This window comes from Cryptomeria japonica, chromosome 8, assembly GCF_030272615.1.
Source record: "Cryptomeria japonica chromosome 8, Sugi_1.0, whole genome shotgun sequence".
NCBI lineage: Eukaryota > Viridiplantae > Streptophyta > Pinopsida > Cupressales > Cupressaceae > Cryptomeria > Cryptomeria japonica.
The window spans coordinates 479,012,893-479,038,117 of NC_081412.1; the positions used below are offsets into that span (position 1 = coordinate 479,012,893).

Below are 25,225 nucleotides of genomic sequence, written 5' to 3' on the forward strand. Positions count from 1 at the left end.
TTGATGTTGCCTTGGAACAAATTCTTGATGGCACAATTGCTTCTCTGGTTTGGAATTCCTTCTCTATGATTCCTTTCATGTTGTTGGTGTTGTGGATCATGTCTTTGTGTAAGTGAATGCTTCTTGTGTAATCACCTTCTTGTGCTTGTCTTATGAAGTTCCCTTGAGGATATCTTCCTTGTATCTTAATCTCGATGTTGAAATTTGATCCTTGAGAGACTTGTTTCAATCCTCCTCCAATGTGATCCCCTTTATTTCTTTCTTTATCTCCTGCAAAACAAACAAATGAGCATCAAACATACATGATATATACCTTAGATAACCTTTTAGTTTGATATAATTATGTGATTTCATGTGTTTTGCAGGTGTACTAAGAGCAGTAGAGAGAATTCGCCTTCATGAAGGAGCATTTGAAGTTGAGGTCACTCTAAGGAAGGGACACCTGAAGTTCGCACATGAAGTTCTCTCTCACCTTGCTGCTCATGAAGTGATCTTTGAACTTGTTTTTAACTATTTCTCTTCATTCTATGTGTTCTCACATTGATTTTTTCCACCATTTATTGATGCAAACATGATGAACTGCCTTTAGGAGAGGCCTCTATAGGAATTTCGCTCTGAGAGTGGAGCACATGAATTTCACTTTCAAACCCCTACTCATGGAGTTCCCCTTAAACTTGCTTCACATGAAGTGATTTTTGAACTTTCACCTTTCATCTTCTCAGCTCAAAATGACTTTTTCCAAACATCAAATCAGTTCAAGGTAGCGGTCTTGTAATCAATCTTGCAAATTCGCCTTCAATTAGGAACACATGGAGTAGAGTTCACTTCATAACTTTTACACTTTAAGTTCGCTCTTGAAGCTCAGAACATGAAGTTCGCTCCCCTCTGTCCATTCATGAAGTTCGCTCTTGTATGCTAGAAGGTAAATACTCTTATATCATCTCTTGGGCAAATGAAGGACATTCACTCTCATTTATGAAGTTCGCTCCACTCCTCTCAAACATGAAGTTTGTTCATGTACCTTGATTCTTGAAGTTCGCTCATCTACCTCAAGTTGTGAAGTTCGCTCATGTGCTTCAAATCATGAAGTTCGCTCATGTACCCTGATTTGTGAAGTACGCTCATGTATGCTGATTCTTGAAGTTCGCTCATGTATGCTGATTTGTGAAGGTCACTCATGTATGCTGATTTGTGAAGTTTGCTCATGTCCTTCAATTTGTGAAGTTCGCAGACTTATGCTCAAACATGAAGTAAACCTCTTGAGGGCTTGGAGATGAAGTAGATCTGAAATGAACTTGCCTTCAATCACTTTGTTTCTTTATTGATTCAATCTTTAGGTTTTGCTCAAACTCACACTCAAACAAGGCTTTTAGGGAAATTTCGCTCTCATACCTCCAAACATGAGGTTTGCTCTTAGGTGCTTGAACATGAAATTCACTAATCTCCCTCCAAACATGAAGTTCGCTCATGTACCTTGATTCTTGAAGTTTGCTCATCTTGTTGAGTTCATGAAGTTCACTCATGTGATTGAGTTCATGAAGTTCGCTCATCCTATTGAAAACATGAAGTTCGCTCATCTAGTTGAGTTCATGAGCTTCCTTTTGATAACTTTGTAACTAGTCTTGGCATAGTCTAGAAGAGGGAGAGCATCATCAAGGGCTTTCCACTCAACCATAGACCTGTCAATCTCCCACACACCTTCCAACCGGAAGTGGCCCTACCCTTCACGAGGGTAGAAAACTAAGGACTAGACCTTGTTGCCATCTTGCCATCTGAGCCTGGTTTTTAGAACCTACACATAACAAGTCGGTCAGACACTATAGGTACCTCCTAACTAGTATGACCATTTTAGTAGTAGGTGTATCTGGTTCATGTGAACTCACGGTCACATGCTTTAAGCAGCGTCACCTTGGCCAAGGTTTCAAAGCAAGTGCACACAAGTGTTCTTAGACTTCACCACCCTTACTCGACTTGTTCACATTGGAATTCTTTTTCACTTATAGGCTTCTCTATAATAGGTACAATTTGACCCACCGTGATTACATCAATAAGATCTTGATATCTTGACAATTGATATTAACAGGCTAGATGACCTTAAGGGTATATGACACTGTACGTACAACCTCTGTTGTATGTATGACTCAATTGACCCAGGATCAGTAAAGATTTATCTAAAACACATCATAAGAGCTGAGAAAAGTTTCCCATCAAGTTACATTAATTATAGAACAATTCATAATTATATTCAGATTGGGCATCTACATTTTGTATTCTTTGATGAGTTCCAACATAATGATAAGCCCACTCTTGGGCCCACGATCTGATTTAGGATTGAACAAAAAGTACTCGGTCAAAGTTACATAATAATACTCAAGCAATGATTGAACAAGATGTATGATATTGATGCAACATGAATGATCCGCAGAGTGGTTACATGAAAACACTATAAAGAAGTTTTATTAAATACAAAGTCCACGAAATTGCTTCTTTGTCATAATATTAACAAGGTATGCAGACAAGTTTTTGTTTTGCACTCATTCTTTCATAACAAAAGATATGATCGTCAACAATGCACTAATCGATATTTAAACACATTCGACTTTCATGTCTTTATTAGCAAACCATAGCAAAAATCGATACTTTCTTTCAATTCAGACTAGAGAAATATAACATGCCTGATCTACGACGTGAATGACAAGAATGGTCCCTCTAGTAAACAAACGACCGCTGCTCTTTAAAAAAATTCCTCAAAGTTCCAATAAATTTCTTCAGACTTGAGCCGAGAAATGAATGGTGCATGCCTCTAGGGAAAATATATGCTAGAGAAAGGTTGTAGAGATAGCGAGTATGTTTCGCTTATAGAAAGAAGTCACAATGCCCAAAAATAATGATCGAGAGAGAGAAGAAGAATCCCTTGCCCAAGTGTATGCCTTACAAATAAGGATGCGGAGTCCACCAAGAACTCGCTCATGCAAATAACGCCTTCCATCTTGATTGACGGTGGCTAACAATGTAGACTTGAGAGGTGGTGGTGAGAGTGGGAGTAACGTCTCCACCCCACCTCCCCTAATTAATAAGCAAGATTTGATCTACTTAGTCCATAGCATAATTCAAATAATGTTAAAGAAAACACAATGAATATATATACGTATATCTGTATATATAAATATATGTATATGTATATATATGTATGTATATATGTATCTATATGTATATATGTATCTATATATATGTATATATATGTATATATATGTATATGTATGTATGTATGTATGTATATATAAGTTATATGCATACTTACATCCATATTTATATACGTGTATATATGCGTACATTACTCAATAATGATTTGAATGTACGTATACGTATATGCATATATGTATAAGTATATATGTATGCTATATACTCTTATATTAGGATATACATTTATATATGCATAACATATAATTAATATGGCTATCCAAAAGATAATCAATAACATTTCAATTTTATAATAATATTAAAATTATTAATCTCATGAAAAACAATACACTGGCAACTGACAAGGACAATAATAGGATAAGATCAACTGCCTATTGACTAACAAGGCGAGCCAACCACCTAGAAGGCGAAGGTGACGACCCATCAAATTATCTTAAGACTCAAGTCTCGATGGCAAGTTTGGTGTCTTTCGAAGTCTGGAATCCTCTCCTTGATGATACTCTCTCTCCTTCCCAAGGGTGTAGCTTATCTTGCATCCACTTGGTCATATGAAAATAGTTAGACCAATCTTATCTTCGCATTAATTACATGTATATATATATATATACATAAAGAAAAAGTTGGATGTAGCCAACATAATTATTCATGTCTAACTATCAACTTATACTTAAGATTACTCATACACATATGGAAATAATAAATTATCAATGTTTGACCAAACACACAATCACATCATTCAGAATAAAACCATTGTTTGAAAGAGGGATGTAACATATCCTCACCCTTGTGAATCATTGTCCTCGATGATTGATCATTATTATCATCCAAAACAAGATATTAATTGTTCATTCTAGAAATAGTTAATTGTTTTTGAAAAGATAAGGAATTTTTTGAAGGATTTTTTCATTCTAGAATCCCAAATAGTTCAATTGTTTTTGAAAAGATAAAGTTTGACACAATACACAGGCATAGGGAAAAACTGCCGACGCGACCTCCATTCTCAGACGTGACCTCCGTAGATAAACCAATAATACATGACATCCATTCTCAGACGCAACCTCCAAAAATATTCTCAGAGATCAAATGCGACCACCATTTCCACACATAGGTTAGTTTGCAAATGCCAAATTTAAATTTCGACTATTTGTGTTACAATGATATTTACAGTAACACTAGAAAGTAAGAATTAAATCTCTCTAAATTTTTTTCAATATCTCCAAAATATACTGATGTTAATATCTGATGTCGGTACTAATATTAGAATTAATATCTGATTTAATACTATAATACTGATATAACTGATAATATTGTAATACTGTAATCATTATGATACTGTTTTCTAATAAGTGAACTTTGCATTATTTTTATACAATATAGAGTGACTGTATAAAAATGATGCAAAATTCAATTATTAAAAAACAGGCTAACATCAAAGTGCGAACCAATGAAAACTATAACATTAAAAATTTAAAACATTGATGCAACATATTTTAAATTTTAATAATACAAAAACTTGAATAGTGAAGAATGTGACAGTAAAGGATACAAAATATAGTCTGAATAATTTCATGTCAAATCTGATATTTTTTTATTTTTCCATGTAGAATGTTGAGTGGAGGAAAGCAAGGTTTATACCCACTATGGAAGTATGCTGATTGAGTACTACTAGGGCTGAAAGGATTAGGTGGAACAACTTCTATCCATTGTAAATTTTGTCCAATGCATTGGAGAGGTACCTACTCGATGGCGACGGCTCATTTCTTTCACCTACCAAGAAACAGTGTTGATGGTTGTACAAATGAGTCAGAACGATATGATGCTATTAGGGAACAAGAAAGGGCTGATGGTAAAGTTTCTATTCAAAGCTCTCATGCTTCAACAACAGGGGCAACTAGTGCAGCTCAAAGTCATGATAGAGAGTCAGAGGTGGATGTGACTTCTAGAGATGTAACAAGTGAACATGCTCACAAAAGACCACACATTGGCAGCTCAAACCCCATTAAAAGATTGTTTGTTGTGAAAGGTCAAGAAGCAGTTGATGCAGCGATTGCATGATTCTTTTATGCAAATGGAATGCCATTTAGTGTTGCTCGCTCACCTTTGTATGGAGAGATGGTCCAAGCGATCAATAATGCACTAGCAGGCTATAAACCACTTGGATATGAAAAGCTTTGCACTACTCTAGTCGATAAAGAAAAAAATCGATTAGAGGAACAAACTGCTCCATTGAAAAGAGTGTGGTCTATAGAAGGATGTAGTATTGTGATGGATGGGTGGACAGATGCTAGGAATGGTCCACTACTTAATATCATGATAACATGCAATTCAAAGGGCCTTATTTTTCGAAGGCAATAGATTTTTCAAGGGAAGAAAAAATGCAGAAGTTCTTCATAACCAGTTATGTGACAACATTGAGGAGGTGGGGGCATCACATGTATTCCAAGTTGTTACTGATGCTGCCCCTATTTGTAAAACATGTTGGTGCAAAAAAGGTACAGGCTGATATTTTGGTCACCATGTTGTGTGCATTTGTTGAATAATGCACTCAAAGATATTGACAAGTTCCAATGGATTTCAGATCTCATAGAGAAGGGCAGAAAAATACAAATGTTCATATGTAACCATTACCACACACAAGCTATTTATCGTAAATTTGCCAAGGTGGAACTTCTCAAACTTGCTGATACATGTTTTGCTTCTTACTTTATTCTTCTTGGCTGCCTTTGTGAAGTCAAAGGAGCTTTGTGTTCCATGGTTGTTAGTGATGCATGGGTAGCTTGGAGACAATCTGTATCAGATATTGCAGTTAAGGTGAGAGGTATGGTCCTTGATGAACATTTTTGGGTTGATGTTAAGTTTGTTGTGGACTTTATTAAGACAATATGTGAGGTGATCAGATTTGCAGATTTAGACAAGCCATGTTTGGGAGGTTTATGAAGCAATAGATTTCATGTGTGAAAGAGTCAAGAAGACAACAAATGCAAAAGATATTTCTCTATATCCTTTGATAGAGGAAAAGTTACATGGAAGATCTACATCATATATTGCAGTTGAGGTGAGAGGTATGGTCCTTGATGAGCATTTTTGGGTTGATGTTAAGTTTGTTGTGGACTTTATTAAGACCATATGTGAGGTGATTAGATTTGCAGATTTAGACAAGGCATGTTTGGGAGAGGTTTACGAAGCAATAGATTTCATGTGTGAAAGAGTCATGAAGATAACAAATGCAAAAGATATTTCTCTATATCCTTTGATAGAGGAAAAGTTACATGGAAGATGAAACAAACTTAACACACCTGTTCCGCCTATGCCCTTAATCCTGAATGGTATGATACAAAAGTGACCAAGAAGAGGGTTCTACATTAGGATAGAGACGTAATGAATGGATTTTGGGTTGTAGTTAAAAAGATTTATGGCTAAGGTGAGGATGCTTTAGTTTTGAGAACTCTATGAAATACGTTTAAACGTGGGCAAGGTGATTTTGCTTCCGTGCAAGCTATATATGATATGGAAGTAAAGAAAGATCCTATAGAGTGGTGGTGGAACCATGGAGGTGAAACCTCTGAATTGCAATCATTTGCAATATGATTGTTCTCAAAAGTAGCCAACTCTTCATCTTGTGAGAGAAATTGGAGTACTTATGGGTTCATTCATTCACTAAAGAGGAACTGATTAGGATCAAAGAAAGTAGAGAACCTTGTGTACATTCATAGCTCACTTCATCTTTTCTCTCGTGCAAATACTAGATGCAATGAGGGTCCTTTAGCAAAATGGGATCAAATTTCACCCGATGGAGAAGTTGCAGCCATTGTGGATGAAGTGGTTTAAGCAGATGGACTAACTGATTTATCCTTTGTTTTTCTACCATTAGAGGAACCTAAATTTGAGAGTGATGACTTTTTAGAGAGCCTCATAGCTGAGGACCTTGCTATGGATGATCATGGCGAAGAAGAGTAGATGATAGATATAAGGTTTCTGATTTTTGTTTTCAGTTTTTTGTTTGCAAATCAACTTGCTGCTTATCAAACTATTTTCAATATGTAATCACTAATCAGTTTGAAATTTTTGACACAATGATTGTATGACATGATGATTTGACTCATTTCACATTTGTGTACTTAAACTTCAAAGTTAATGTTAATACTTAATTCTTGTTTTGAAAGTTCAATGTCATTATACTTTCAGATTTTCCATAAATTATTAAATTATATTAAAAAAAATTGGCGCTTCCAAGTACCCCCGTCTCCTATTTTGAAAAAATAGCCGTATTTGTATTGGTACTAGTCTCTGGCGTCTCCAAGTACCACCGTACCCATGCAACTTTGATTATAACTTTTAACTTTGATTATAACTTAGGCATTTAACTAATTTTTCCCATCTGGCCTACAAAAACACTGCCAGAGCATTTAATCCTGAAACTAACTATGTTGGACTGAAACTGACAACAAAGAATTATAATTGATGTCGTGATGGTGACTTTCCAAAAATAGCAATAGGCTCTTTAAAAAGTGGAAGACACACCAGATTATAATGTCCCCTTTTTCTTAGCTTAGGAATATAATTAAATAATTAAAACTATGTTTTAATTATTTAATAAGGTCATTAATTCCTATTTCAACTAACCACTTTTGTGTCAATGGGCCACTTTGTTATCTCCCAAGTCAAAAATTTAAAATTAAAGGGAAAATAAATATAAAGACAAATAAGATAAGATAAGATAAATTTATTAATGTCCAACAAATGACCACAAACGGGTCAATGGGATTGAAGAGTACAAACAAGGGGGCAGCCCCCAACAGGGACACCAAGCAGTGACCAAAGAAAAGCACAAACAACAACAAAGGCAACAACTACAAACAAGGAGGCGAGAGGGGCGAGTAGGGAACCCCAAACCACCAAGCCAACACTAAGAAACCGGAGCAACGGAGAAGAACCTCAAGACGGAAGGGTAAGTTGTAGGATGATGCTGTTGGGTATTCTGAATCCGACTGGAAGAGGGGGATCGACGTGTGTAACCTCCGCGGGGCCTCACGTACATGGAATGATTGGGAGAGGTAGCTGATTGCCTTTTGGTGTCGCGCGTGGGGATTGGCCTGGAGAAGGAGGTAATGAGCTGGCAAGACTGAGGGCGAGGGGCGCTGAAGCGAATGATCCCGGAGTCTAACGACCTCCTGTAGGTAGAGAGCAAGGCATCTATGATCCGTGAACTTGAAAAAGATGGAGAGAGACTGGGTCCCTCTGAAAAGGCAGTAGAACCTCCCTTTGATCTCATAGTAAATAGGGCAGTGGAAGATAAAGTGCTCCTCCGTCTCAACCTCACTAAGGTTGCAAAGCTGGCAAACTCTGTCAATTCTATCCAACTGGTGATCAGTCTCAACTCGGAGCCAATGAGAGCCCACTTTGAAAGAACCAAGGGGATCCAGAGGGAATGAGACCATTGGCAAGAAATGTAAGAAGGACGAACAGTGAGCTCATCCTGCAACTCAAAAAAGTGCTCTACATAGAACGTCATCTTAGGACAAAGGCCCCCGCGGGGGTTGACCCAAGTGGCATGAATGAATTGCATGTAGATGTCGGTTCTGATACACTTGTTCAACTCTTGCCTAGAAGGGAGGAGATGGTGAGGGGCATCAAGAGAGTACTCGAAATGGGGGAGATGATCAATCTCAATCCCGATAGAGCCGAGGAGGGCCGAAGCTCCAGCGAACCAACTACGAACCCGACTAGAAGAAGCAAAAGAGGCAATAGACTTTGAGGAGTAGTATGGAAGGTAAGGGTATCTGTGGCGCCCTACATTGGAGTCAGCGAAACCACGAAGATGATGCAAAAACCAAATGAGATCAAAGATGGCCTCAGGTCTGAAGGGGCGGGCACCAAACAGAGGGAAGTTGAAAGGGTGATTTGGAAGAGTTTCCTAGAAGGATTATAAAAGCCCAGTGAGAGGCTTATTGATGTTATGTTGAGTTATTCTTTTCTCTTTGTTGAAACCTTTGTGGTTTTGGAGTTTGGACTTGTTCCAGCTCAACTCCTTGAGGACGCAAATCTTCTTGGTAAGATCAGTTTCGGTGGTGAAACTATCCACCCTAGTTGGTACTTGGCAGAGTAATTAAAATTACCTTTAATTGAATATTCATCTTTTTCGAACTTATAATTATTAATTACCGTCTAGGTAATTAATAATATTTCTTATAATTGAATATCCCCCCTTTTATAATTTTTATCTTCCCTTTTAGCCATGTATCCAATATTTAATTTTGGCCCCATTTAATAATAATAAATTATCCTTTTTCCAAAGTTATAAATTGAAATGCCTTTTGGACAACTTAATAAATTATTATTATATTGTTCCCCTGTTGAATCCACCCTTCAGTCTACTTGGATTAAAAATAGGCTTCAAGTTCTTTGACTTGATTTAGTTCAAAAAAGGGTGATGTTACAGAACAACTGTCAAATTTTTGCAAACTGAAAACTTTCAGAATTTAGGTCTATTTCAAGGGTTTGAAAACTTTCATAATTCAGATGCACTTCAATGGCTCGACAACTTAAGGACATCATCTTACTTCTTGCTTTTAGATTAAGCATCTTCATTTAACCCATAAAGATATGAGGAAAACAACACAAAACAATATAGACAACACAAGCTTTTGATGACTGCTGCTATTAGCGAAAATAATAAGATTTTTATCATAAATTTGACACAATACAAAAATTTCAAATGGGTACAACAGCAATTGAGTTAGAAAACAATATAATGCCCGCATTTGTCTATGGTATTGATTGTTGGAATTGGGCTATTTATTAAAAATATTAACATTTATATCCTGATTAGAGCTTTCCCTGTATGTTGACATCTTCAATTTTTATTGCCTATGTACTCTATCCAAATTTTTTTGCCCTTTATGTAGATAAGAGAACACTTGGGGTCAGAATATCTATTTATCTTTGTTTACATTGTCTAATTGATTTTTATACAATGATGCAGGAATATATGCCTACTCAGAGTCAATTGCAACAGGCTGGAATGCACCGGCTGATTAAGGAAATTAATGTAAGTACAATGTTGGCACACCTTTAGATTCTAAGATGTTTATTTGGCTCTATTTTAATTTACGTGTCTAGATTTTTCTCCCATTTTAAGAGGAAAGAACATACATGGTCAGAATTCTCCCATTTGAACTGTTTGCACTCTGACCTTATCATGGAAATTTCAGGATGGTTAAATCTGTTAACCTCATCATAGGATGAGCCTTCCCAGGTAAAACCTAGGACCATTCAAGAGTGATTATTTTCTGGTTTGTAAATCCCTATCCCTGTATTCCTATAGTTCAATGCTTAAATTGTATGTAAATGATTCTCTGGCCCAGTCCATGACTATGTATCGGAGTTTTAGTTATTTTATGTTGCTCTCAGCATGATTCTATGAGTACGCATGTATAGCACATGCTTGGGCACTGCATTATCAACCATCTGCTTTCAACGATTATGGTTTGAGGCAGCATTGTGAGTGTTGAAGTCATCATCTTTGTTTCTTTTTCTGGTCAGTCCACACGGACTTTGGTTTAATTCTCTCAATTTTTTTAAGCTTAGGATGCAAAGTTCTACAATGGATTGATTCTCAAGCTTTCTCTTGAGTGGGTGGCTTTTCATATATTATTTCACCTGTTTGTTATTCATATGCAGGCTGCTGGAGGGATTATATATGTTGCTGAAGCACTGAATATGCATGCGGGTCGCCGTCCAGCTGGTTATTGGTAAGCCTTCTAAAGGCCAAAAATATCCTTGAATTTCTTATATAGGTATGTTGTGTTTGTAAATACAAAAATGCTATAACCACTCTATAAATTATGCGATTATAGAAATTTGTATGGGACAGAAATTGGAGAGGATGTAAGATCTAAAAACTGTAGTTACCATAAAAACAAGATACCGAAATCTTTGTTACTTTGGGTTAAATCCCACAAGGGTGATTTATAAGCCATTACATGATCTAGATTTACCAATGGGGAAAGAAACGAAATGGTGAAAGCCCCAACTTTTTGGATTACATTCACCATTTCTCTCCTCCACTAACAAATGCTCAAGGGTGCTTGCATGCTAAGTGGGTTCCCTTGCCCTGTAATAATTAAAAATGTACATGAGGAAAAATATCATTAGTGAATTACCACTCATGGAAATCATTGCAAGTAACTTAAAAATACATGGGCCAAGTTCCACAAAAATATTTTTTAAAAAATTAATAATTTTTCCAATTAAAAAAAATGATTGAAACCTAAAATTTCTGGAAACTTAAAACTATTTGGACTGCAATGAAAGACACCACCAAAATCTGCAACTTGATTGCAACAAACATTGTTTACAATCCAATTATAATTTCGAGTTAGTAAATATTTAATAAAATGAAAGGAAACATTTCTGAAGGAGATATGTGTGCCAAATCAGGCTGAGTAACCCCTAACGACAGTATGGCCCCACACTTAGGTAGAGGTTAGTTTTCCACATACTGTTTACATATAACCATTCCAACACCTCCAAGATATCATTTTTTAAGAGTCTGTTTTCTTTTATATTTTAAGCAAAAATCTTAAATTTTTGGAAAATGAATTCAAAACAAAGCATTAGTATAATCCAAAAAGCATTTAGAAAATTTCCAATAAAGGTTTAAGTGCCATCCTAGGCCTAGTAATCTCAACATATAGTATAAGCATGTAATGTCCCCTTTTTGGGATTTGCCTTCGTGTAGTCCTGAGACATCAATTTTTTTTTTTTCGATAAAAGTGGCTAGGTCACTGAACATTTTATTAATTAATAATAAATCTGAGACAACGATTTCAATTTAAAGTGAGAGTTGTATTATATTAATAAACATATTTTTATCAGAATTGAATACATTTCATTATAATATTGACTTAAAATTTTAAGAATAGTTCAGAGGATAGAACTTATCTTGATAACTTTCTCTGATTTGTATACTTGAAATATATGCCTCAATATTATAAATTGCTGCAGCTCAACTTAGCCTTCAGATTAGAGTAATAAATTCCTCGCAACTTATGCCATAGTTCTTCCTTTCAACTTGATCGTCAAATCTGCTTATGAAATGATCTCTAACTCCTCATATAAACTTGCTATAAAACTCTTTTATCCGTCTTATCAAACCTGCAATCTTATCTTCTCATATTCTTTTTATCAAATCTGGATTGAGGAACACACTCTTCCTCAAATGATCTCCAAATATATTGCATTAATTGAATCATTATTTTTCACTTTTCACACCTTATTCATAAAATCTGTGTAAACTTCACTTCATTGATTTCTCCTTGAACAAGCTTCTTATTTTTTCATCACTCATTATTGATTTTACTTCATGTATCTCTTTACTTCTTTTATCGATGTGTCTCTATATATCTATTGTCCTCTTTATATTTATTTCATTCAATTCATTGCTGCATCATTATTCTCCTTGGATGATCTTTTCCTCAATGATATTTGGTGTATTAATTTCTTTTTGTCTTTTTAATAGTCACACCACATAATCTATCAATTGATATGTCTTTTCTTCCTTGCTTTTTTCCATACATTTCTTATTCCTTTTTTATATCCTAATGCCACCAAAGAAAGGGCCACGATTCAATGAAAGGAGGCATTCCTTCCCAATAGACACATCTTTTGTTAATATACACATTTTATGCTTTATCGTTGTCTCTTCATAATGAAGCGCTGTTTATTATATATTTAATTGCCTTGTTTACTTTAATCGCTCCCTTCAAACATATTTGCTGCAATTTGATATTACATAATCATTACTCTTAAATCTAAAAAAATCACCATTCTTTGCTTTTGGTAATAGCCACCTTTATTGTTGCAAATCGCTGTTTTCTATTCTCAATATAATTGATGTTTGTTGATGGTGTTTTTATGCACGATCGAACACAGAATAAGGTATTGAATACTCTATCCTCTCTTGAACAAAGACTTCCTCAAATGCTGAACACGAAAAGGATCACTTGAGATGACTTGAAGGTTTACAATGTCAGGTCTTGACATGATGGATAGCTTCAATGGTGTCATGTGTTTGCCGTACCTTCAAAGGTACTTATGTATTGTTCTTCAAGCTCAAGGAATGATCTTCTTCGAATGATGTTGCAATATCACTCTTTTCTACTACTACTACTACTACTACTAATGATCTTTGAAAAAAGGTAAAAAAGGAGTTGGGTTTAGAAATGCTAAACTAATGCTAAGAATGCAAGACAATGGATAATCTCCAGTGAGCTCAACTAAGCTTTGCTTTGACATGCCATGAACATGTCCACAAAGCTAGTGCGATCTTCTAGGGATAGCTTGAAGATTTTCAAATCACTACCACAAGCATAGATACCTTCAAGGTGAAACATATTGTTAGAGTAATCTTTTATTGGCTAATAATTATTTATTTAATTATTAGTCTATTATACTCTATGCTTAAGCTAAACTTAGGAATCTTATAATTCTTTAGGGTTTTCACCTTTAGGGTTTTGAGTATCCTTTTATAAGGATTCTTTCTTTGTATTTTCATAACAACTGTAATTATTGAATTGCATTCTTGTTGCATAATCAATATGACTCCTTTTTTCTGGATCTCTGAATTTTGGTCTCCATAGCTTTTTTGCTTCTCTCCTTCTGTGATAGGTTTGCATGCAGATGATCTTTGGGAGCTATAGAGTTGATTTTTCCTCAACTCCTATATGGTATTAGAGCTCCAGATCTGCATGCTCCTGTTCTCTTCATGAGAGATTTTGGGCCTTGTTCTTCAGATCTGTCTATTCGGAGGTTTGTGCAGTTGCTTTTTTCTGTTTTTGGGGGTAGCTGATTTTTGGTACATTTTGGTGCCAAAAGGACTTTACGGTTGGATTCAGAAGGCTGATTCCATGAATTTTGATATATAATTTGACTATTTTTAGTGACAAAGGCATTTGGGCCATGATTTTTTCATTGGCACACTTTACAAGGCACAAAAAATCTGTACGACTGTACCTGCAAATGCGTCAGAAAATTTTCGTCAAAAAAAATTACCCTCTTTATGCCCTACAAGAGGGGTTTTTTTCTTTTGGCTGTAACTAGGTCAAATGGAGGCGCTTTTTCAAAAACCTTATATCGTCGGAAAGCTCTTTCCAAGCTCTATCCAGATTTGAAGGTTTGAATTTTTTTTTTTTTTTTGATGGTGTTTATTGCTGTCAAAGCCAGAGGTTCATTTTTGCACTCCGAGAGACATAACTTGAGCATCCAACCTCTGTTTTTCGTAAACTTTATATTATTGGAAAACTTGTTTTGTGTTCTCTCCATTCATATGAGTTTTCTTTCCAGATTCTGCTCCAGGTATATTTTATTGATATTTTTGCTTTTCAGCACTCTGGTGAATATCTTGGATGTTTCAGGTCCTGAGATCTCTTTCTTTGAGTAGGATGTCTCATCTTTGACTGTTCTTTCTATATTTCCAGTCTTCTGTCTTTTTTGATCATTGTAGCATTTTATTTATGCAAACGCACTGAGATAAAGTGCTACCATGCATTGTATACTTGGGATCTTGCACATCTTGTGCCTTATTGTACATGCACTACTTATAAAGTGCCATGGGAGGTTGATGTTTGCCTTTGTTTGCCATCTACCTTTGTCACGTGAGTGTTCTTTCCACGACATTAGCCTTGTGATGCGTGTGAAGTGAGTGTTCCTTCCATGACACTATGTACTTTCTCTGCACCTTCGATGTTCCTGGTTCTTCGACATGAAGTTCTTGTTGGCCGTTCTTTTCAGTGTACCTGTCCCTCTCCCTTTTCAGCATTATGGGGAGGCTTGTCCTGTTGTTCTGATACTTCCTTGGTTCGATTGATCATCTCTTTAGGCTTTGGTGTTTCATGCCATCTGTATCTTCGAGTTCAGTTGTTTGCCTTCGTTTGCCATCTGATTCGAGTAGTGTCATTTGAGGGCACTCATGCAGATTATAATCTTCTCTACCTGGTCATGTTCTATTTCAGAGGAGGTTCTTCAGACCAACAATTACTCTTCGACAGTGTTTGGAACTATTTCATGCTTCAGTGGTGTTCTTCATGCTTTTTTTGGTTCCTATCTTTTGGAACACTTTTGTTTGGAGGCTTCTTAGTCCTTCACTTGAGCTTTCATCTCTTCTTGGAGAGGAGTTTTGTTCCCACAAGGTTTTCTGTTTTTTCTCCACTTTACAAAGATTTTATTGTACTTGGGTACCTCATCAGGCCTAGTTGCCGGGACCCATTGTTGCTTTCATGCATTTTTTACATGTTTTTTTAGTCCTTAGTTGTTTTTTAGCTACTCCCTAAGTTCATCTTAAGGGGGGGTGTTAGAGTAATATTTTATTAGCTAATAATTATTTATTTAATTATTAGTCTATTATAGTCTATGCTTAAGCTGAACTTAGGAATCTTATAATTATTGTCATAACAACTGTAATTATTGAATTGCATTCTTGTTGTACAATCAATATGACTCCTTTTTTCTGAATCTCTGAATTCTGACCTTCATAGTTTTTCTGCTTCTCTCCTTCTGTGACAGGTTTGCATGCAGGTGATCTTTGGGAGCTGTAGAGTTGATTTTTCCTCAACTCCTATACATATCAATGAAGAAATAGTAATTGAAGTTAAGCTTGGCTAAAAATAGGTTCAGTTGACTATGTAGGATACTTCACCATCGATGGAGTACTAGTAGTATGAAGTTATGAACAATAGGAGCTTCACTATCAATCATGCACATGCATCTTCCATTCATCTTTATACTTAAAACAAATTCTATTTTTTTTTTTTCTTTTTAAATATTAAGTTCTCTCATAAAAGGATGAAAAAACAAGCAAATGCTCCAAAACACAATAAGTCACCAACACTTCAATGATTTTATTAATTCTGGCAGCATCTAAGCAACAATTCTTTAAAAGTCTTCTACACGATCTTGTACAAATGAAATGAGTGGGGCTCATATAGTGCTCCCAAATACAATGAATGGCCAAGATTAAATCAAAATCAGGGGCCAAGATCTTGCTACCTAAACCCTGGGTTTGTTACTTCAAAACCTAATCATTGCAAATTATTAAAGATCAGCCAGTGGGAATGTGACATCCATTTGGCACAAACATCGAGGAAAAAATCTCCAATAAGAAAAATGCAGCCACATAGGATCATAACAAACCATCTTCTAGAAGTTTGTTTCCCTTATCCTTTTCTTTTGTTGCACATTCCATGAATTTGGACATCATGAATTTAATTTCAGTAATTGGAGTAGCATGCACGTTTTTCAACTGTTCCTCCATGAAGCTCACTTCGTCTAAGACAGAGGCAAAGGTTTTCTCCCATCCTAGCTCAAAATCTCTAGTCTTGTTGGCAAGTATCATGACTGAGTGTATGTCATCCAACTACTTCTCTAAAGGCAATCCGTCTGTTCCAAAGAATATAACTTTCACTTTCTCAATCAGCCGTTTGACATCTATGTGAATTCCTTTGTTCATTTCCTTCTCAAGTATGATCTCATTCTCGGCTACCTTCACAATCTTATCATGTATCAAGTTTATTGCATCATCGACTTGAGTGCATCCATTGCTGATATCCTCGAAAATAACCTTTCTCATTTGGAGCAAGTTATACCACTGCTGAAAATCAGGTGATTGCTCGTTCTTCAACACTCCTCCATTCACCAAAGTTTTCTTAGGTAGATTCTTCATTGCTTGCAGACTCAACTTGGTGTAATCTCGGATGAAAACAAAAGTATCATAGGCTGCCATGAGGATTTGAGTCCTTTCATGAACGCTTGTGGCTTTATCAAATATCCTTACTAGCTCCTTCACAAATGCATTCACCTTCTTGAAAGACTTATTTATCCAAGTCTCCATCAAGTGGGCCGAAGTTCTCTTTTTCTCTAAATTATCAACTGAGTCTAGAGGAAGCAGCAGTGGTGGCGTAGCTGAAGGATCATGTTGCCTTAGCGGTTCCTTGAATTGCTGCAAGTAGCTTCTTAACGCACTCACTTGTTTCTCTAGTTTCTTGTTCTTCTCTACTTCCAACTTCAACATATCGTGGATTGTTTTCACTGTATCATTCAAGTCTTCCATGGCTTGCTCGGTGGTGGGAGAACCTAATTCAATAGTTGCCAAATCATACTCGTCTGTTGTGATCTCGCCCTCTAGTTTATCTACTCTTGATGTGGCAATCTGTATCACTTGAGATCCTGTATCATCCCTTGTTATCTATGACATCTTAGTTGCTTTCCTCTTCTCAACTATCTCTTGAGTTTTGTTTAGAAAACTGTCTAAGTCATCCAAAGGCTCTTCTTTTATCACTATGACTTCCTTTGCTAGTCTCTCCTTGAGCCATGCTGGGATAGCAGATTTCTCTTCTCCTACTTGGACCTCCTTAAGCTGTTGGTCTTCTCGGGGTGGAGAGGTTACTTCTTCTTCATTTTTAATATCTATATATTCATCTCCACCTGCCTTGCTATTAGCTTGCTCATGTGGAACTGAATTGTCTTGAACTAGTGGTTGCTTTCCTTTATCTGTCCTTTCACATTTGCTATTTTGGACTATAGATTCCATGGATTCATTCACTCCATGATCTATGCTTCCTCTTGGCCACTGACTCTCCTGAATGGCTGCCTGATTCATCTCTACTTCATGTATGGAGGAAGTCCTAGTAGAAGGGCAGCCTGAATTTGATTTATGCTTCTTGTGTGAAGGCCCTTCCTTGTGACTTTATTCTCTTTGATCCTTGAGAGTGAGCTGAGTGATTAGCGCTTTCATTGACGCTCATGCTTTCTATATCCTCATCGAATGATACTGTCTCTCCCATCAGTTCGAAAGTCAGCTATGCATTCTTGCTCCTCAACTTCTGAATTTGGATGTTTACCCATCGTTGTGTGTATGCTAAGAATGGTTTCATCAAATCTTTCAAATTGGTGATCTCTACATCAATCCAATTGACCTTCACCTCTTTGTTTTTCTCTCGCTCATACACTAGTTGAAGGCACGACTATCCTGAGCTTGATCTGGAATGTCGAAAACTTTGCACATCTTGATGATGTCAATTGGTAGTCTTGAGCACATCTTTCTTCTTATGTCTAAATCATCTTGGGCATTCATCCAGTAGTCTTCCAACAGTAGCTTGTGCTTATGTTTTCTTCCGTTAGCTCTTCTCATGTTACTGTAAGGATCAAATTTATCTCTAGAGAAGTATGGAATAAGGAAGTGAGATCTTAATTCTTCTTTTGATTTCTCTGCTACCTGTAGGGATGGACAAACTTCCATTGATTGCCCAACCAAGATGAGAAAAGCAATTCCCGTCTCGTGTCTATTCTTTTGCACTTTATCATATGCAGGCGACAGTCTCACCAACTCAAGTAGTACTATCTTGTTGGTAGCATGTAGGGCAGACAAGAGCATCCTTGAATTCTATTGTAGGTGAACTTGGGAAATTGGATATACCAAGCACCGAATTCTTTACTAGTTCTTTTGCTTGCGGAGATAGTCTTTGATGTATGCCTCTTTGCAAGGTTTTTGTTGAGTGCATGGTGAAAGCATCGTTCACCATCTTGTAATGTGTTTTGCTAGGGTAGTGTAGTTGGGTGTAGGATTTGCATGCTCTCATCTCTCCAACTTCCATTCCTATTGGACCTCTATACATTAATCTTGCATGTTCATAAGCTCTGGCTAGTGAATATACGAGATAGGAACTCATGTAGAATGTCTTAGTGCGCTGGAGTCTCTTCAACTGTATGTCAATGTTATTGCTTATAATTCTTTCCCAGTTGATCTTCTCTCTTCTGGTTGATATTGTCTCCATGAAGTAGAACATCCAATTCTCAAATTAATATGCTTGAGGAGTTCCTGTAACTTGGTTGAGTGGAGTGATCAAATCACCAAACTCTTCCTTGAAATCAATTCTGTGTAGCCAGTTGGGTTCCTTTGATAAGTCGGATCTAGTCTTTAATACCCAATACTTGTTGATTTTGCCCAGGCATTTGTTGGGATCATCCTCATAGATTGCTTGCGTTCCTTCTTTGCTCTTATAAACCATGCCTTTATGATCGTGCACGTGGAAAGCTTCATCGACGACTGTCTTTAGATAGGTATGCAAGTACTCTACCATTAGGTGCCACTACAGTTCTACTGTTGGCACCATAATGTCTGGCGCATTCTACTATCAATTCATTGCATTGGATGGCCAGAAGGAAACCCGCTACATTCACTATCCTGCTCTTGATCATCTTTCTTGAGAATCCGGAAGGCTTGTTTGTTTATAGGGGACCTTGGAACTTCTTCATTTCAGTTTGTCTGAGATTAGTGTCTCCTGCATTGCTCCAAAATGATGTGATCTTAGTGTCTCCTACATTGCTCCTTCCAAGACTTGCTTAATATGAGTATGTCATCAAAGAATATGAGCATAAACTTCCTCAACTGTTTCTGGAAGATTTTGTTCATGCATGACTGGAATGTGGCAGGGGCGTTAGTCAAGCCAAAGGGCATGACTAGGAATTCAAAATGCCCAAAGTGGCATCTAAAAGTAGTCTTCTCTACATCTGATGCTCTCATCCTAATCTTATGATACCTTGATCTAAGATTGATCTTTGAGAAGAACACTGCACCATGTAGCTCATCAATGAGCTTATCAATTCTCGGGATAGGATACCGATTCTTAATAGTTTTTTGATTCAAGGCCCGGTAGTCCACGCACGTGCGCATGGTCCCATCCTTCTTTTTCACCAAGACCACAACCAAAGCAAATGGGCTCTTGCTTGGCCATATGTAACCCATATCAAGCAGCTCCTGGATTGCTTTCTCGATCTCATCCTTTTGCTTCTTGGGGTAGCGGTAAGGAGTAGTCATTACCGGTTTTGCTCCTTGTTCCAACTCAATGATATGCTCAGTCCCTCTTTCAGGAGGTCTTCCAGGAGGAGGATTTTCAAACACCTTACTCCTCTTGGTAATCAAAGCTAAAATGTCTTCGCGATAGCTCCATTTCTCTTCTGGTGATTTGGAAGGCATGACCTTGATCTCAAGAGGTCTATCAAGTGGTGGTTTCCCAAAGACCTTACTTGTTTATGTAATCAGTGCTTAATGTCTGCAGAGTAGCTGCTCTTGTCTTCCAATGGATTTGACGACATTATCAAACACTTTGCTGCCCACTCCACTTGGTCATGGCGGATCAGCCTCTCCATCCTCTTCAATGAAACAACTCTAACTCCTCCATTTGATATTCCTCTCAATACCACCTTCTTCCCATCGGACATGAATTTCAGCTCCATGGTTTGCAAATTTAATGTGATCTCACCAAGAGATCTCAGCCACTGAATCCCAAGGACTGCATCATCAGTCCCTCCAATGCTAACCACAAAGAAATCATCTCGAATCTCATGGTTTCCCAACTTCAGAGACATGTTGGAAATCATTCGGTTGCAAGATATAGTGGAGCCATCAGCTACCATGACTTTGAAGCCTTCTACTTCCTCTGCCACTAGCCCCCTCTTTACAACAATTCTCTCATCAATGAAATTATGAGTCGCTCCTGTGTCAATGAGAGCAATGCCACGATGTTCTCCTATCACACCCCAAACTCTAAAGGACTCATTCTTGTGAATGCTCGAGAGTTGAGCAACCACTCCTCTGTCTTTTGACTCAGTTTCAGGCCCTTCTCAAACTTCCTATCCCGAGAATTGAATTCTGCAATTGATTTTGGGCATGGGAGCTGGTATTGCTATAATAAGATTGGGAATGTACATTGCTGATCCCTGCCTTAGTCTGGAAGGTACAATTGTCCTGTTTTGGCATATTGATACTGCTTGGTGTTTCCAAATGACAATCTATTCTGTAGGACAAGTTCATTTGATTGGTCTGGACTCTAATTCCTTATTTTATGCTTCATTTTTGTGCAAAGCCATATCTCTATTTGTATTTGCAAATATGCAACTTTATTGATCTAAAAATCTACAAATAAAGGTTAGAAATTGATAGCTTCAATCTTGTTTTTAAATCTGCAATTTTCTGTTATCTTTGAAACATGATTTTGTTCTATTTTGCTTTCATATATTGTGCATAAATGGTTTATATTCAGCTTGTAGATTCTTGAATCAAAGTTAGCTCAGGCCAATCTCCAATTTGATTGAATCATGGTTCTTGCGGCCTTATTCTTGTTTTTCGAGTCTCGAGCGCTTCAAAGTCCGAAGGGATCCCCTTTCTGAAGGAACCACATGGCAGTCTCTTGTTCTTTTCCTCAAAGAGATCTCGCGGATTTTGTTAGACTTCGTCAAGCTGCCATGTAGAGTTCTTACGTCCTCTTCAATAGCTTTCTATCTTAAAATGGTTTTGTGGCAGAACATTACACATACATGGAGGCCCCGCGAAAGAATGCAGTGGTCAAGGAGGGAGACTTTCAGGACTTCCCGCCAATGCACCTTGTGTTCAAGGTTGGGATGGAGTATGTAATGAGCTATGCTCATAGCAGACAAGCCACTTGTCACTAGGGCGAAGCTTCCAGAGTTTTTTGAGCTCAGTTAAAGGAAAAAGTGCATCGTTGATTTGGAAAACCGCCCAAAAGTAGACACAGATTGACTTAAGTCGGGAAGAAAGCACAAAAAAGTAGAAAAGAGGAAGATCAATGTTGTAATCATCTTGATCAAAACCATAAACAATCCAGGTGGTGGTCATGCCATGCACATGCAATCAAAAGAAATGATTTGGATCTCCAACACATAGGAAGTCGCAACGGTCGCTATGATAAGATGGACACTTGGCAAATATGCATAGGAGTCTTCAGTTGTGAAAATCATTCCCAGGAAGGGGGGAAGATTCTATAAAAGCTCATGGGAATTCCTGTTATAGGAGTTCAACACTTCCTAAAAGTGAGGATTTTGTAATCCCCTTTCTCACAAAAAATAGGAATAATGATTTCAGTTCAGTTGTTTGCATTTGTGATCAGACCTTAGCATGTTTGTTCTTAGGTAGAGCATAGAACTTTGCCTTTGTTTGACTTTCGCTTGTTTTATTTAAGTTAACATGGTTTGTGTCGCTTTGATTTGGAAGTGGTTGCTATATACTCATTTCAGCTTCTCTATTTCTTAGTTAATCTAGGTATTATGGATCATGTAGTATCTTTCACTCTTCCATTTTCCTCAAGTTAGGAATTAGATTTAGATTATGCTCTAAGAAATCAAATAAGAAGAATGCTTAATTATTGTAAAAATCCCAAAGGACTTGTGCTTCTACCGAGCCTTGGCAAGTGCCTCCCATAGGGAATTTGAATGTTATGCCCTATGTCCGTGTCACTTTGTGCATTCCGTTCTTCTCCTAACAATGAAGGGTTGTGATGTGATGTGCTCATTCCCAAAAACTAATGCCTCCTTATGATTCTGACAAAAGGGGGGTTTTAGAGTGTTGTAAATGCTTTGTATTTGCGTATCTCCCTGTTTAGCTTCTTTTCATGTTTTCCTCCTTCCCTTTTTCCATCACCCTCTAAAAAGATGAAGAGCTGGCTTCTAAAATCCTAGAGGTCCTTTCATAGATTGCAAATTGATGTCCTAGGTCTTTGTGAAACTTCCAGACTGTCCTTACTAAGGCATAAGTCTTTTAGGGATCAACACTACTAAACTTGCAACAACCAATAAGCAAATAGTAAAGCCAATCAAACAACAGATTGGTTGTATTCAGAACAACATAACACATTCAAAAAAATAAAAAAATTCCAAAGTGGGATATTACATTGATTGAGTGACTTATTTCCTCTTTGCAATGGATAAGATTAGGCTTGTTTTAAAGCAAAGCTTTAATGAGATTATTTTATTATTATTTGATTCCCAAAAGTTACTTTTGAAGGGCAAAAAAATATGAGCCTTTACCACATAATTAAATAAGGATATTTGAGAAAGTAATAAAAAAGGGTATTTAATGATGAAACTTAAGATTATGCTGCAAAGATTGTCATTTGAAGGTGAAGTCAAGTCATTGTGTTTCGGTGTATTGTTGTGATGTTTTCCGTCTTAGGTGTTTTAGGTTTAGTTGTCCTAGGTTAGCAATGATTGTGATCTTTAACCTTTGTTTATGAGAGGGATGTGTCTTGTCATTGGAGTAGGTCATGGTTTGAGTCCAAAATTGGGGTTTCCAACTTTTGTGGAGGTTTGCGTGTGTTGTTTGATGATTGACTAGTCAGAATTCTACAATTCAGGCTATGGATTCCTTCTGGGTTTTCTGAGAGCTTCGCAAGGGTATGACATGCATTCAGTTCCGAGAAGTTTTCTGAACTTACTATTTTTAGTAAGTTGGTGACTGCTGTCAAGGTTTCTGGGTTTTTCTAGGTTTTTTGAGCTCATGCTTAGGGTTCGAAGAGCAATCTTTTTGGATTTGTTTTCAGATCTTACTATTTTTATTAAGTGTCATTTCAGGCAGTGCTATTTTTAGCAGTTCAGTGCATAGCTCCAACCCAATTCAACTTGACAGTTTTCAGCACTTCAGTTTCCGGCTCATTTGGTTCTGAAGTCTTTGATTTTAAGATGATTTATTTAAATATTAATACTCCATACTAAGGTTAATATTTAAATTATTTAATGGTCGACTTAGGAAAGGGGAAAGCATATTTTATTCAGAAGATTTTATTAATTCTCCTAAGCTAGGCGCCAAGGTTGGACATTTATTTAAAGGGGATTGCTTAAGTTATATTGATATCTAAGTCATTTCCTTAATTATATGTGGGCGATTTTTCGTTGAGGAAAATATTCTATAAGTGAATTATTGATATAATTTAATAAGATGGACACCTTAGGAGGAAAAATAAGACAATTTTATGATATAATTCACTTTGTTCTTTAAACGCCATAATACACTTTATCAATGCATTTTTTATAAAGTGTATTTGCCACCAAGTAATGGGCAATTTTGGAGAAATGAAATGAAATGCAAATTAAGGAAATTGGAATGTGGTTGTTTAATCCCATATTGGAGGGAAAAGAATTTCGACTTGAGGAAAAAGTTATAAATAAGAACTGTTACCTATTTTTCGCTCCTGGCTGAAAAATAGGTTGAGAGATGCTAGCATGAACAAAGGAAAGCTAGTGTTTACTAATTCTCTATTTTTGTGTTTTAAAGATGGTGTTTCTAAGTACTTCTAGTCTGTAACAACAAAGAGAGAAACATCTCATTGCAAAAGAAAGTATTTTATTCATATTCAAAATTGCGTCCCACACAAGGAGCCGTGGGACTAGCTACGTGCATCCAGTACAGAAAGGAAATATACATATATGTATGCACAAGTACAAAGGAAAAAATGAGGAAAGGCATGTCAAGAATGGAACCAGTCATTGCCTGAATGACTGGAACAGTTGAGGTACGCTCGTCGTCGCCTTTGTCTTGCTGCTCCACCCTGGTCCGTTGATGCTTTCCTTCTGATATTTGCAAAAAGTTGAAACAAACAATGTGTTAGAACATTTTGTTCTAAGCAATAGCTGGCTGCATTTCTGACATATGTACTAATGCACGCATATATATATATGATCCCTACATACATCGAATGCATATAACTCGCATCACAAAGGAATCTCCAAAGGCAAAAAATCAGATCAAAGGAAAGTCACCATAAATATGCATTTTTGCTAACAGGTTTGTTTCATGTGCAGGAAAAGGAAAAAGGACAGTTTGCTGGTCATAAAATTCACTAAGATGAGTGGAGATGAATGCGGCTCCCATAAGGGTTGAGCCCAGCTCATGTGAGGAATGGCAAGGTTTCATACAATCAAATCATGTTAGGGCTGGTAATAAAAGGAAGAAGAGTAACAAAAACGCAAGTATGCAATCACATTATCAAATATCTGCCTATGATCAACATCTACAAATGATCAACAAGACGACATTTTATGCATCAAGCCTAAAAGATTCTTATGATAAGCTGGAAAAGGCGTGATTGATCAGACATTTCAACAAATTCAAGACAGCTGCGTCCTTGGAAATAATATGCAGATTTTAAGAGAATAATGTTTAAATGGCAGCTACAGTTTT

General features: G+C 36.8%; 1 protein-coding gene across 2 annotated transcripts in view; it reads left to right on the top strand.

The window, feature by feature from the left end:
- LOC131043756 (uncharacterized) overlaps window positions 1-25,225 on the top strand; it is a 176,589-nt gene that overhangs the window by 23,154 nt on the left and 128,210 nt on the right. For both annotated transcript variants that reach the window (XM_057976987.2, XM_057976985.2), the window contains exons 4-5: window positions 10,184-10,249; window positions 10,882-10,952. In XM_057976987.2, the coding sequence (XP_057832970.2) occupies window positions 10,184-10,249; window positions 10,882-10,952 (137 nt within the window). The remainder of the gene's footprint in view (window positions 1-10,183; window positions 10,250-10,881; window positions 10,953-25,225) is intronic.